Here is a 12,555-nt window from a genome sequence, read left to right on the forward strand (position 1 = left end):
TTCCTGCTGTTGTTATGATGATCCAGGACATTTAAACCATCTTTAGATGTGGCCAGACACTAGAATTACATTAGCTGTGACTCATAGAAAACTCACAGTTTGAACTACCAGAACAGCAGCAATTGCCATGGATGATAGAGGAAAAAACTCCCAGGCCAAGATCTGAAAATGTTCCTAATGATTTGGATAATTCCTTTTTTTAGTATCCAACATTAAGCATATCAGAAGGCCCTGAGTATCAGAAATGGTGGGAACGTAATCCTGTGTTCTTCATGCTTCAGAAGAGCTGTCTTTAAAGAAAAATGTGTAGAGCAGAAGCAGCACACCAAGCTGTGCTACCAGAAAAAGATAGTAACAGGCCATAGAGAAGTTTTCCCTATAGTATTCCCTACTGATCTCACAAAGAACACCAAATACCCCTCAGACGCCTATCAAAAAAGCAGCATTTAAACAAGTGATCAAAAAGACCTCATACTTGCATGCAGACCCTGTACTAAGTGCTCTGGTAATAACCAGCAACACTTCCTTGGAATCACGGTGTAAAACAGGCCTGTATAATGTACCGATAGAACCTGGGATTCTTAAATGTGAAGAATTTCATTTTATGTGGTATAATCAACTGGTAAATGTACCTCAGCTGTGACACTTTTTCTTCAAACTGTTGCTTGCTGCGTTCTGTTTCAGTTCTGAACTGTAAAGCTCTCAGAAACTGTGCAGGTAGAAAAGAGAAATGTGAAGCTGTACATACCTGATCTAAATAAATTTGTTACAGAGAGCTGTCCTTTAAGAAAGGAGATACTGTCTATATCCTCAGGAAAATTGATCAAAACTGGTATGAGGGTGAGCACCATGGAAGAGTTGGAATATTCCCAATTTCTTATGTTGAGGTTTGTTCTCTGTTTTAATTCCATGAATTAATTTGGGTAATAGGTCCATAAACTGTCTGAAAATGATGGAAATCTGTGGTTTTTCCTTTTTTTCTTAGAAGCTTTCTCCCCCAGAAAAAGCGCAGCCTGCCAGGCCACCTCCCCCTGCACAGATTGGAGAGATTGGAGAAGCTATCGCCAAATATAATTTCAGTGCAGACACAAACGTGGAGTTATCGCTCAGAAAGGTGCAGTTTGGAACAATCTTTATCCATATACTTTTACAGCTTCTACTGCTTCACGGAATCAATGTGTGGCTAACTATTGCCCTTTAGTGCTCTCTGCATTCGGTATTTGCTATGCACAGTGCAATGTAATGGTAGGAAACCCCTAACACGATAGCGGATTGGCTTCAGTCTCTACAGTTGCCTGCAAATAGTTTAAATACGTTGTGCACGTCAACTGGATTCTGGCAGATTAGCATATGCAAACCTCTGCTAACTGCCCACCTAAGTTTCTAGTTTTTACTTCAATTATCCAAGACTTCAGTATTCCTAATATTTATTTCCTGCTGTCACAATTATCATGGTAAGGTCTTTAATATGGAAGAAATAGAGAATTGCAGAAAACAGAAGACATTTTAAAAAGGCCCAGAGATATTTTTGTGAATGTACCAGTTCTTGCAAATATTTTATTTAATAACAGTCTGCTTTTTATAACATTCTCTTACCTTTTCTATGCACATCCTGGTGGTTATACTTTATTGCACATGAGCAAAATAAATGTTTAGTTTCTTAAGTTTTTAAGATATTGGAATATTACTGCCATAGAGAAACTTCTTACTGCAGCTATTACATACTTAGTCATAAGTAGTATATAGTTTTTATCCACTGAAAAGTTTTGCTTCTTACTTTTTTTTAAGAGTTAGAGTTCATAGAAGTTATTCAGTGGTTCGTTTTTCTTTTGAAATGAGTAAGGGTACAGTTTATTAATACTGACGTACTAATCCAGCATCACTGAAGACAACGGGTATATGAGATTGGTAAACGTCAATGAGGTCAACAAAAAAAAAAAAATCAGGAATGGGAACTCAGACAGCCAGGGGCTGGGGCTAGTTTGATGATTTATTTCTTTTTAAAATTCTTTTTTGTATTTATTGGGGTGGTGATAATGTTGACAGCCCAGTTTTGGTTTGGTTTTTTAAGTTAAGTTTCAAGTTGCACTGGTTTTCTTTTGTTCCATCCCACTAAAGATAATATTAGGGTACTCCACAAATTAACTACAGAAACAAAATTACAGAAACCCAAGAGAACAGAAAACCAATAGGGAAGTATTTGTTACAAAAGACACATGGTATAAAGCATATCATGTAAAACAAAGAAGGGGTAGCTCATGAAGTTTCACTACAGAGAAAAGTTTGAATGGAAATTTGGTATTTTCCATTTCAGTTGCTAAGCTCTCTAAAAATGCTAAGTGAGCCACTGCCCATATTTTTTAAAGCAATTCTTTCTCTCATCTTTCCCGTGTACTCAATTTTTTAACATTCTACCTCCACTTATTCAAATTTTATTGATAAGAAACATTTGCATGGATTTCATTGCTTAACTTTTATCACTTCAAAAACAAAAAAACCAGGGATAGCAGTCACTATTGCATATTACAGTTAGGGTGTCAGCTAGTATTTTGGGCAACAGTTAAAACGGGTTATGTTCCAAAGAGAAGTTTAAATGTTAGTCCTCCCAGCCAAGAGTAGGAGTAGGAGTCTACGTGAGATTCCCCTCTGGTAAAACAATAGCATTTGCAGTTTGTGACTAGCACCCTGTTTTGCTGGATTGGTGGTTGTATACATGGTTATAATAAATGAGAGGAGAAATGTGCAGGTGGAGATGATTCTCAAGACTGATGGGAAACAGCACTGCAGGGAAAATAATACTATGTGTTAAAACAATATCTGCTATTCAAAAAATGAACTTACAATGTATCTGCTGATAACTTATTTTCATAATGCATTTCAGGGAGACAGAGTAATTCTTCTTAAGCGAGTGGATCAAAACTGGTATGAAGGTAAAATACCAGGAACCAGCAGACAAGGCATCTTCCCTGTTTCCTATGTAGAAGTGATCAAAAAGAATGCATCAAAAAGTGTTGATGACTACCCTGATCCTCCAATACCTCAAAGCTATTCTAGTGACAGAATACAACATTTAAGTTCAACTAAGGTAAGAAATTTTTTTCCTTTGCTATCCTGCCTAGAGTGGCTTTAGAAGGACTTGTAATTTTTTTGTTAACATAATATAATATATAACTTACGCATGAAGTACGCTATATTTTCTTTCCTGCGTAGGTAGAACTGCATTACTGTCTTGTTAAAGTATTTTAATAGATGAGTGTGTATCTTACATTCTGCCAGGATTTTTGCTCTTTCCTTCTTTAGCCATTGCATTATTGAGAGTAGGGCCAGGCAAAATTTGTACAGAAAAGTCAAGCTGACAGAACAACATTTATTTGGGAATCTTAGACAGAATCCGAGCATTAAGGATCCATCCAGCAGAGTTTTCGTAGTGCAATATGAAGACATTCTCATAACACAGCTGTCCTAGAAGCCTGCAGTCCTATAAGCATGCAAGGGGCAAGAGAGGGCAGTTTGCACGCGGACACACTTGCCAAAAGCAGTTCTGTGCCTTTCAAAGTGGAAGAGAACAGCTGATGATTCTGTACTGTAACCTTCCTCCTCTTGCCATTCACGTTCTAGAATGAGGCTGTTGGTACAATAGAGGTTCTTTGGAGTGGTAGAACAGTATTGTTTCATTTCGTAGTGGGGCAAATGTCATCACATTGCCAGTGAATTTGGATTGAGACCTTTACAGTTGTAATTTTCACATCAAAAGTCTTTTGTAGGTTTTGAATTCTTTTCCTTCCTAGTCTGTATAACCACCACAAATCAAACTAAAGGATGTTGCAAAAAGTTTCCAGTATTCTGATTTATCATTCTCTCTTGAGATTTCACAGTTACTTGTGGGGAACAACTGCTTCAGCAGTGATAGAAACTAAGCAAGTTTCTGCATGCAAACTGTGATTAGCATTAACATAGTATCGATGATTTTGAATGCTCAGGACAGAAACTTTTCTAAATCTTCCTCTTCACCTTTGTTGCTTACCTCTTCAGCGTGGGCAGCAGGTCTTGCATGTAATTATAAACTTGTTATCCTGCTATTAATCTCATTTGTTTCAGTTGGTTTTGTCCCCTTTTCTACTTCCATATACTTGCATACTCATTTGGTGCTTATTTACATGCTTCGGTTTCGAGATAAGTTCCACATTTATTTGCAGATTTGGAGACAGCTACCAAGCAATGTCACAGACAACAGTGGCCTCTGAAAATACTGCTTACAGTTAAACACCATTAACTGTTTTGGGATAGTTGCTAGAACAGGTCATCTGGTTTTCCAGAAGGTGTCACAAAAGAGAACTAGCTCCATTCTCTTCCATTCTGACAAAACTGTTGAACTGAAGTAGCATCAGATTCTGTAGCTGCAGATTGAGGTGTTCATAAGCTAGGTCCAGGGGTTCCTGAAAGGAGGTCAAGACTGTAACACAGCTTAGGTGTTCCACATAACAGAGCTGTCTCTCTGTATTTGGAGATGCCTCTCCCCTCATTTTCTATGGAGCAGGTTTGTCTCTCAGACATCCTGCAGCTAAAGCTGTTGTTTGCATAACTCTTGTAACCCTTGTTGAGCATAGGTGATGCTTCAGACTATTTACATTCAGATTACAAAACTGTCCTGCCAGTTAAGTAAGTGATTGCTAAATTAGTTCTGTAGGGAAGAAAAGTGGAAAAAGCCTTCCCTGTAACAGAGGAATCTTTTGCAATTATCCAGTTCTAGCAAGGGTCAAAAAAAAAAAAAAAGCCTCTATTGACAATGTTAAACAGACATCTTGTTTCTGAATTCAACTGTATTTAAAATTGGAAATACTATGTAAGAAGACATCTTGTTCCTGACTCCCTAGAAGGACTTCAGCAGTCCTGAATGTGTTCTGGAGTTTACCACCATTACTGGTATCGCTTTTTCTATTTGTTTGCAGTTTTGTTAGCATGTGTCCCATTGCTAGAGCAATTGCACCGAACTTCTCTGGCCTCATGGCAGTAAAAATAAATAAGCAATACAAGTCAGGAGCAAGTGTTGCTCTCCTTAACTTGGCCTAGTCTAGGTACGTCTTTAGCTTTAGGGCAGCTTGTAGCCACAGGAAACTAAAAACGGCAATGTCTACTCAGCAGTGTTACTGACCTTAAAACCACAGGTTAGAGGCCCTTGTTCAAGAAGCATGAGTGAAAGAGGTTGAGTGTTGTTTGTAACAGTCTAGCTCTGGTTTAGCCCACTGCATTGTGGGCAGTCTATGCTGTTTACTTTGGTACAGAAGACTCTGTAACAAAGGTTTGTCTAACTATAAAATAAAGCTATTTGCCTCAAGAAAATTCCAGCAGAAGGTAAGTAAATTAACCTTCCTCTTCTGTGACATGAATTTAGCCTGTTGGAATTGTTTTCCTGTTCTAGAGTAATACTTAATGTCTAAAGTATTCCAGATAACTCAGAGGTGTACAACTAATTATTCTGGATAATTCTAACAATGAGATTAAATTTTTTTCACTAAATTTTGAGGATTAATAGTAACAAAAATGCATTTTCAGTATTTACTGAAGCAATGGATATCTACCGATGCTGTGTACGTATGACTCACCAGTCTCTCATTCTTACAAAAGGACGTTTCTTTTATCAGAAGGATACTTCAATCAATATTATGTAATGGTAATCCAAATGCACTGCTGTGTACTGTGCTGTCACTATTTTAAAAGCATATTTGATTGCCTACATTCAATTAGAATTGAATTTACTTTTCGCAAATGCTGATGTCATTTTGGACTCACAGAGGTACTTTTGAAAAAATGCATTCTGTAGCTGCTCATGCCTTAATAAATGTATGCAATGTATTAAAGATGTTTCTTAAACATGTGCTCAGAAGTACTAAGAAAGAGTAGAAGTATTAACTTTAGGATAATTAGAAATTGCTTCAGTTGTTATAGTTAAAAGGAAATACTTAATGACACTTGAAATGTACTTCTGAAAATGCTATGCTCAAAACAACAGTAATAGTTCGGGGAAAATTACATTAATATTAATTGTATGATTTAACAACTTGTGACAGGCACACTAACAGAGCACCATAAGTAACATAACTTCAGCAGATCAAATGCAGGTCGCCTTCATGAATGCAATGATTCAGATCTGTCTTAATGTTTGACATTTAAGCCTCAGGCCAGAACCTGATACAGTTTCATTTTTCACATGTCTTTCCGGCTGTCCTGATTCATGTAGTAATGATTTCAGACACACGTGCTCACTGGAATGATACCCTATAATCCAGCTGATGGTACAGACGTTTTTCTTTTCCAGTCTACTCATATTTTAGTTCTCTGTCATGCTTATTTATTTATTAAAATTCCCATGTTTTTCTTATTTTTGAAGTCATCTTCCCAAGCACTGTCCCCACTTTCCAGACACCTTTCCTCCTCTTGGTCACACACTGATCAAAAGATTCTCCAGGCTGCCACTAATGACTGGTTTTCAAGGACTGTTGGTTTCTCACCTTCAAGCATGTGCATCTTGCCTCTTCCACCATTTCTCGACAGTTTTCTTTGTGACTTAGAAGAACTCGATTCTTTGGCATTAACAACATCCCAGTCTGTAGCAATTGCCCCAGGTAATAGCATTCACCGAGTTAAGGATGATCACTTTATTCCAAATAGAGAAGTCTCTCTCAGCTCTCCTACAGCTCTTCCTCTGCCCTTTCTTGTATCTACCTCTGTCTCATCTTCAGCCAGCTCATCTCATGACATAGCTTATAAGCATACCAGCAACAATACCAAATCAGGAAAAGATAAAGACTTGAGAAGTATACCTGAATCTTCAGTTACTGAAGTACCTAGAGACCTGTCAGATACTACAAGAGAAGGTGAACATGTTGGCGCTACCTGTAACATCCCATTGCTACATGAGGGTGGCTCTGTCTCCAGAGTGCTAGCTGCAGCTGCTGAAAATGAAGAGGAACTCTGTACTGCAGATCTGTTAGTTAACATAGAGGATCAGTCAATGCCTCAAGAATCAGATTTCTCCAAAGGAGCACAAGACACAACAGAAGAACTGACAAGACTCTATATAGAGGAGGATCTGGGACATGGCAATTTAGAATTCCCAATAGCAAGTGGAGGAGACTCCATGGTATGTTATGAAGGATACACTTCACCAAATACGGATAAGGTACTTTAATTTCTGAAAAAACTGGCTTCTGTGTTCAGATAGCTTACTCAGTGTAATTATTCTCTGCCTTTTCTTGTATTTACATGTTTGTATTGTGCACAGGCACAGCTTTATGCTGTTGCATTCAATAAAAATTGACAATCTCTTCTCAGAAGCAGGCAGGTACACCATTGTAAATTCTATGGTGTATCAGTTCTGCTTGTCCTTTCCCTTCTGTCCCTGTTAGTTGCCATCAAGTGATGGGCAACTGATGCAAAAATGCCAGTGAACTGTTTTCCTCACTGGTTTATTACGTATGCCACCCTTTTTGAGCCAGAGGTCCCAGCAAGCAAATGCTATCAACAGCCTTCGGAGGGAGGGACATGCTTCCTGCAGAGACGCAGTCGTTTGCACTTCACGTGTGTCCCTTCACCAGCTGATATATTTATAGTAGACTCTGTTACGAGAATATGACTAATAATAACAGATCAGATTATGTTTCACAGTTAAACAAATGCTTCACCCTAAAGCTCTCCCCACTTTGTCCCAGTTTGGGACAGTACAACACTGAGCTATCCCAAATGTGTGCTAGCCATTAAACACCGTAATATCACTACAGAGTTTCTGCGGTTTCCAGGCAAAGTTTTAGAACAGATTTTTCTGTCCACCATGTATTTCAACAGACTGTTCAGGTAGTTGCGTTGGCTGGCACATGCAATCATGTAAATCAGATGCTTAGGACAATGTGTTTTAGGCCAAATATAAAGCTAGTTAATTAGAAGGATTTTGCAGGCTATCTCTAGCCTTACTTGACCTGAAGAAACATGGGAGAAAACCATAATAGAGGTGAAATCCATGGCCACAAATGACAACTGGTTTTGATTTTTTTCAAGAAAACTAGAACTGACTAATAATAAAATTAGCAGCACATTTCTGACTATTCAGGGTAGTTATTGCTTATTGAGCATTTATATCCTTCACAGCTGGTTCTGTATAAGCACAATTACTTCTCATTTTCCTTAAACACTTAAGCCAGCTCCACTTTTTGCGGGAATATCGGTAAACTCTGATCCTCCTTTCCACCTTCCTTCTAATCTTCCGTTTCACTCTACCAAGGCATCAGCTTCTCACTCTGTTCCTACAACATTCCCGTCTACTGCTTCCCTCTCACCTCCTCTCCTTTCCATGCCCTTACATCAGCAGGAGAAAGACTCACCAAAGTTAAAGGTAACTGCACCTCCTGAGTATGGATTGTTGCAAATCTTCATGTATATTAAGTAACTGCAAGGCTAACACTGAGTTTGATCTTTATAGTCGTACTGTTCCTTTACTAATATTAAATAACATAATGCATAAAGTATTGAGATAGGCCTTCTTCAAATGAAGCATAGGGTAAAACTATAACCATTGTGATAAAAGGAAATAACTGAAGGAGATGCCAGTGACAGGAAAGCAGAAACCCTTCAACTCAATTTCAAGTCCATAGGAGGACATCAGTAACTCTTATTTAATTGAAGGAAACAGATTCACATTCAAGTGTGCAGAAACTAAGTAACATTTGTAGTTTAAAAGTGTTTTCAATTTCATTCAGTCCAAAGCCTGGGAGAGCAGACATCAATTTCACAGTAAAACACCACTGCACAGGGTCATATTCTAAATTCCAATTCTGTTAGTCAAACACTGGACGAGGATTATTCCCTCTATACTTTGTGTCAGTGTTGCAGTTCTGACGCAGAAAAGTGAAATGTGGAAAGATGCTCTAGGTGATAGACACCACCAGTTTCCAGTGCTGACTTCCAGAGTCCATTTGCTCATGACAGAAGGGTTCTTTCCAGGGCATGGATCTATCATGCTTAGATATGTTTCTCCCCAGAGAATGGGTACAACACAGTATGAATTTGTTTCTGCAACTTTGAATAATTTATCAGTTTTCTGATGGGTATTTTTTGCTTAGCCTAACCAACAAAGTTCAGAAAATTCCTCATCTACACCAAAATCCTTTCTACCTGATATACGCTGCCCTTGTTTGAGCATGTCAAGCCTAGCTGAAAGTACATAGAAGGAATATCTGGTTTGAGAGTTAAAAGACTTGCTGCTGGCAGCCTGCTAGACCGTGTACTGCTCTTCATTGGACATGGCAGGGAGCAAGACACTAAGTAACTGAGGGAGGAGACTGTCTTGCAGACACAAGGGTCCGAGTACTGAGAGAACTAGAGGTCTGAAGGGTTGTAACAGAGTTCTAGTTCTTAATTACTGTCTTCCATATCTCTTTTTGAAATCTGGATTACTTTTTAAGTAAGTCTAGGGAACAGATTCCTTTAAAAACTTTATCAGTATAGACTTATCTATTTGAAAATCATTGAAATTATTAGATACACTCCTACTGAAAACAGATATTTTGTACAATATTTCCAAAATGAGGTAAAAGATTTATTTCCTCCCAAGGGTAAGCAAGCTTTTTTCAGCCGTCAATGGTGACTACATTGCCAGGATAGGGAGTTGGATTAAAATAAGTGTAGCCAAGTTTTGGCTATCATTACTTGCTACTTAGTCTATAGGCTGGACTTGAGTAGAAAGTTCCTATGCTCTTCTCTTTGTGCATGTTGTCCATGATTAAAGTCTGCTCTCAGATGCTGAAGCAGAAAGAACATGAGACATTCCCAGGACTCAAATATCACAACTGGAGGAAGGTTCTTCAGAAAGTTCTTGAAAGTGTATATTGATACTTTGGCAATTTTTATTGATGTAAAAATACATACATACATACGGAAATGTGTGTGTGTATATATATATATATTTGGAATGTGGCTCAAATCTAAAGCATGACCTGGGATTTGGGCAGTAGAATACAAGGAGCTATGGGTGGAAAGTGTCATTTTGCTCCACATTGGTGGGAAGGATGTGTCCTCTAAAGAAAGAACCCTGAAGACACTTCCCAAGGAGAAATGCTGATGTTTTGCTGCCTCCTTGGTCTCCCTTGATATCCTTTTTTCTTTTCGTTGTTCACCCTCTCAGCTTGTAAGGGGGGCTGCTGTTCTGCCTTCCCCTGTTCTACTGGCAATCAAAAATACCATTGTCAGCATTTCACTCCTCTCACATTCCCTCTGACTCACCCCTGCCCCTGGGAATTCACATTTGCTGCATATCCCCTTAGGAGCTGAATTCTGACAAATACTTAGCTGATTTATAGTGACATTAACAAAACTAGGATTTTTACTTTACTTTCCAACAAGTATTTACTTGCTTTCTATATGCAAATTTAAGGCCCATGTTCTGTTCAACAGCAAGGGATCATATTTGTCACTGGTATTTCTAAGACAGTTTTTCTGCTCTGTGCTGTGGAGCTTTTCTGTATTATTAACTGAGCTACTTCAGAGGGTACTTGCAATAACTGTTCTTACTCCAACTGCATACACTGTGCATGATTAATCTTTTATCTGTATTGTGTAAAGGACTGTGCCAGAGCAGCAAACCTTTGGAAAAGGTAGTGGCAACACTGAAAAATACCATATACTAATAGTACCATTATTTGCACCTGTAAGACCTTGCTTTTTGTTAGCAGAAAAGCATGTCCAGTTTGCATGCATGAATGAAGCAACAGAAAACCCATGGTGCTTCATTCTTAAACTCTCACTTGACACAGTTTTTGTGATTTTTCTAGGCTAATTTAAAGAGAGAAATATTTGTTATGGGTAAACCTCCTCGTAGCCCAGTGATGACTAAGAGATCCTGCAGCTCACCTGTCAGAGGTCACAGCTATTCACACAGGGTATGGTACTGGATGCCCAGTGTGCAGTAACAGCATTTCCATAGAAAAGGAACTCAGTGTCCAGTCTTTCAGTATTTTGCTTTCGCCAAGTGTCTCAATACTATCAGTATGTTGTGTTTTCTTCCTGTTGTGCTTCTGTGCTATGTGTGAATAAAGCCAACAGGTCTGTGTGCCAAAACTTATCTTATAAACCCAGTGTATTACTGTATTGTATATCTCTGCAGTACTGCATAGTATTTCCAGTGCTACAAGATGCAGGAGAACAAAGTTCTTCATATTTAGCCTGTTCTTTCCTAAATTACTCCTCTGTTTCAAAGCATTTCCAGTTTATTAAAATTACGGCTTCTAAGAGTCAAAAATTTATACTTCACTGAACGCCTACAGGCTGAATTATTCTTTTTTAATCCATGTCCTTCTTTTCAAAATGTTTTGTTGCTGCTATATTATGTTCACTCAATACTGTCCTCTTTATCCAAGCACAGTTATTGCAGACTGTCACAGTCTTTAGCTTTTCCCTTCATATCTGTAGTACACGCAACATAACTATAACAGTTTTACCTAGCCAGAAAGGCAGATTGGTTTTTGTAAAAAACAGTTTACATGTGTTTTGCTCAAAAAGGTGATCTAAAAAAAAAAAAAAAAAAAAAGAGAGAGAAAAAGACTCAGATACTTTGGGATAAGTTCATGCCTGGAATGTTTTAAAGTGTTTTGCTCAAAAAAGTGAACAAAAAAAAAAAAAAAAAAAAAGAGAGAGAAAAAGAAGAACCACCAACTTAACTATACAAGAATGAGAATTTATAAGGTTATGTTTTACTTTCAATTTAGGACTAAATTACTCTGCACTGGTTTCTTACCATTTGACTCTTAAAACTGATAATGGGATGAAGTATTTTCCATGCTGTTGCTGCTGATTCTAGGTTATTGTCTTTCTGGTGGATCCTTTTTAAAACTTGAATTTTAATTCAATTTTAATTTAAGTTATACAGGTTTGTGTAACTTTCCAAAATCTTGGCTTTTTGGCAGGCCTCTGTTTGCTCTCAGGTATGAGGGAACAGTCCTTTCTTCATTACCAAAAAGAGACAACTCAATTATAGGAAGTCCAGGATTCTTGTAGTAGCAGATCAACACCATCCTAAAGAAAGTCCAACTGGGAATAACATCCATATAAAAGGGGTTAAGGCCTATTTTAATTTTGCATGTTACTCCCAATGAATGGCATGTAATCAACATATTGAGAGGACTGCATCGGTCAATGTTTAGTGCATTTTTGTCTTTAATTCCAAAACTACAAGAGCACAAATTTTACACCTAATTAGCGTGTTCAGGACTATACAGAACTATTAAATGCAAGCACCTATCAATCATGCATGAAAATCAGATTTACAGCTGGGACCATTGACTTGACTGCACACTTTGTAATGTTTTTGGGATTCAGCCCTACAACTTTTACCAGGCAATGAGACAGCGTAGTGAATTGAGCCATAGCTGGAAAATAGAAATCCAGATCACCAAGAGCTACCCCTAGGGTGATTCATTTTATGATACCTCTAGAGCACAATTAGACAGACCTTGCAACAGTCCCCATTCTAGCCAATGCCATTGTGTATGGAAATGAGAGCTTAGGGAA

The 12,555-nt window shown here is 38.1% G+C and overlaps 1 protein-coding gene across 3 annotated transcripts in view; it reads left to right on the forward strand.

Annotated features, from left to right (window-relative positions):
• The window catches only part of SORBS2 (sorbin and SH3 domain containing 2), an 86,095-nt gene that overhangs the window by 67,105 nt on the left and 6,435 nt on the right, over positions 1-12,555 (forward strand). For all 3 annotated transcript variants that reach the window (XM_010145092.1, XM_010145094.1, XM_010145093.1), the window contains 3 exons: positions 773-887; positions 986-1,114; positions 2,882-3,085. In XM_010145092.1, coding sequence (XP_010143394.1) covers positions 773-887; positions 986-1,114; positions 2,882-3,085 — 448 coding nt within the window. The remainder of the gene's footprint in view (positions 1-772; positions 888-985; positions 1,115-2,881; positions 3,086-12,555) is intronic.

The sequence above is a fragment of the Buceros rhinoceros genome, unplaced genomic scaffold, assembly GCF_000710305.1.
Source record: "Buceros rhinoceros silvestris isolate BGI_N320 unplaced genomic scaffold, ASM71030v1 scaffold15811, whole genome shotgun sequence".
NCBI lineage: Eukaryota > Metazoa > Chordata > Aves > Bucerotiformes > Bucerotidae > Buceros > Buceros rhinoceros.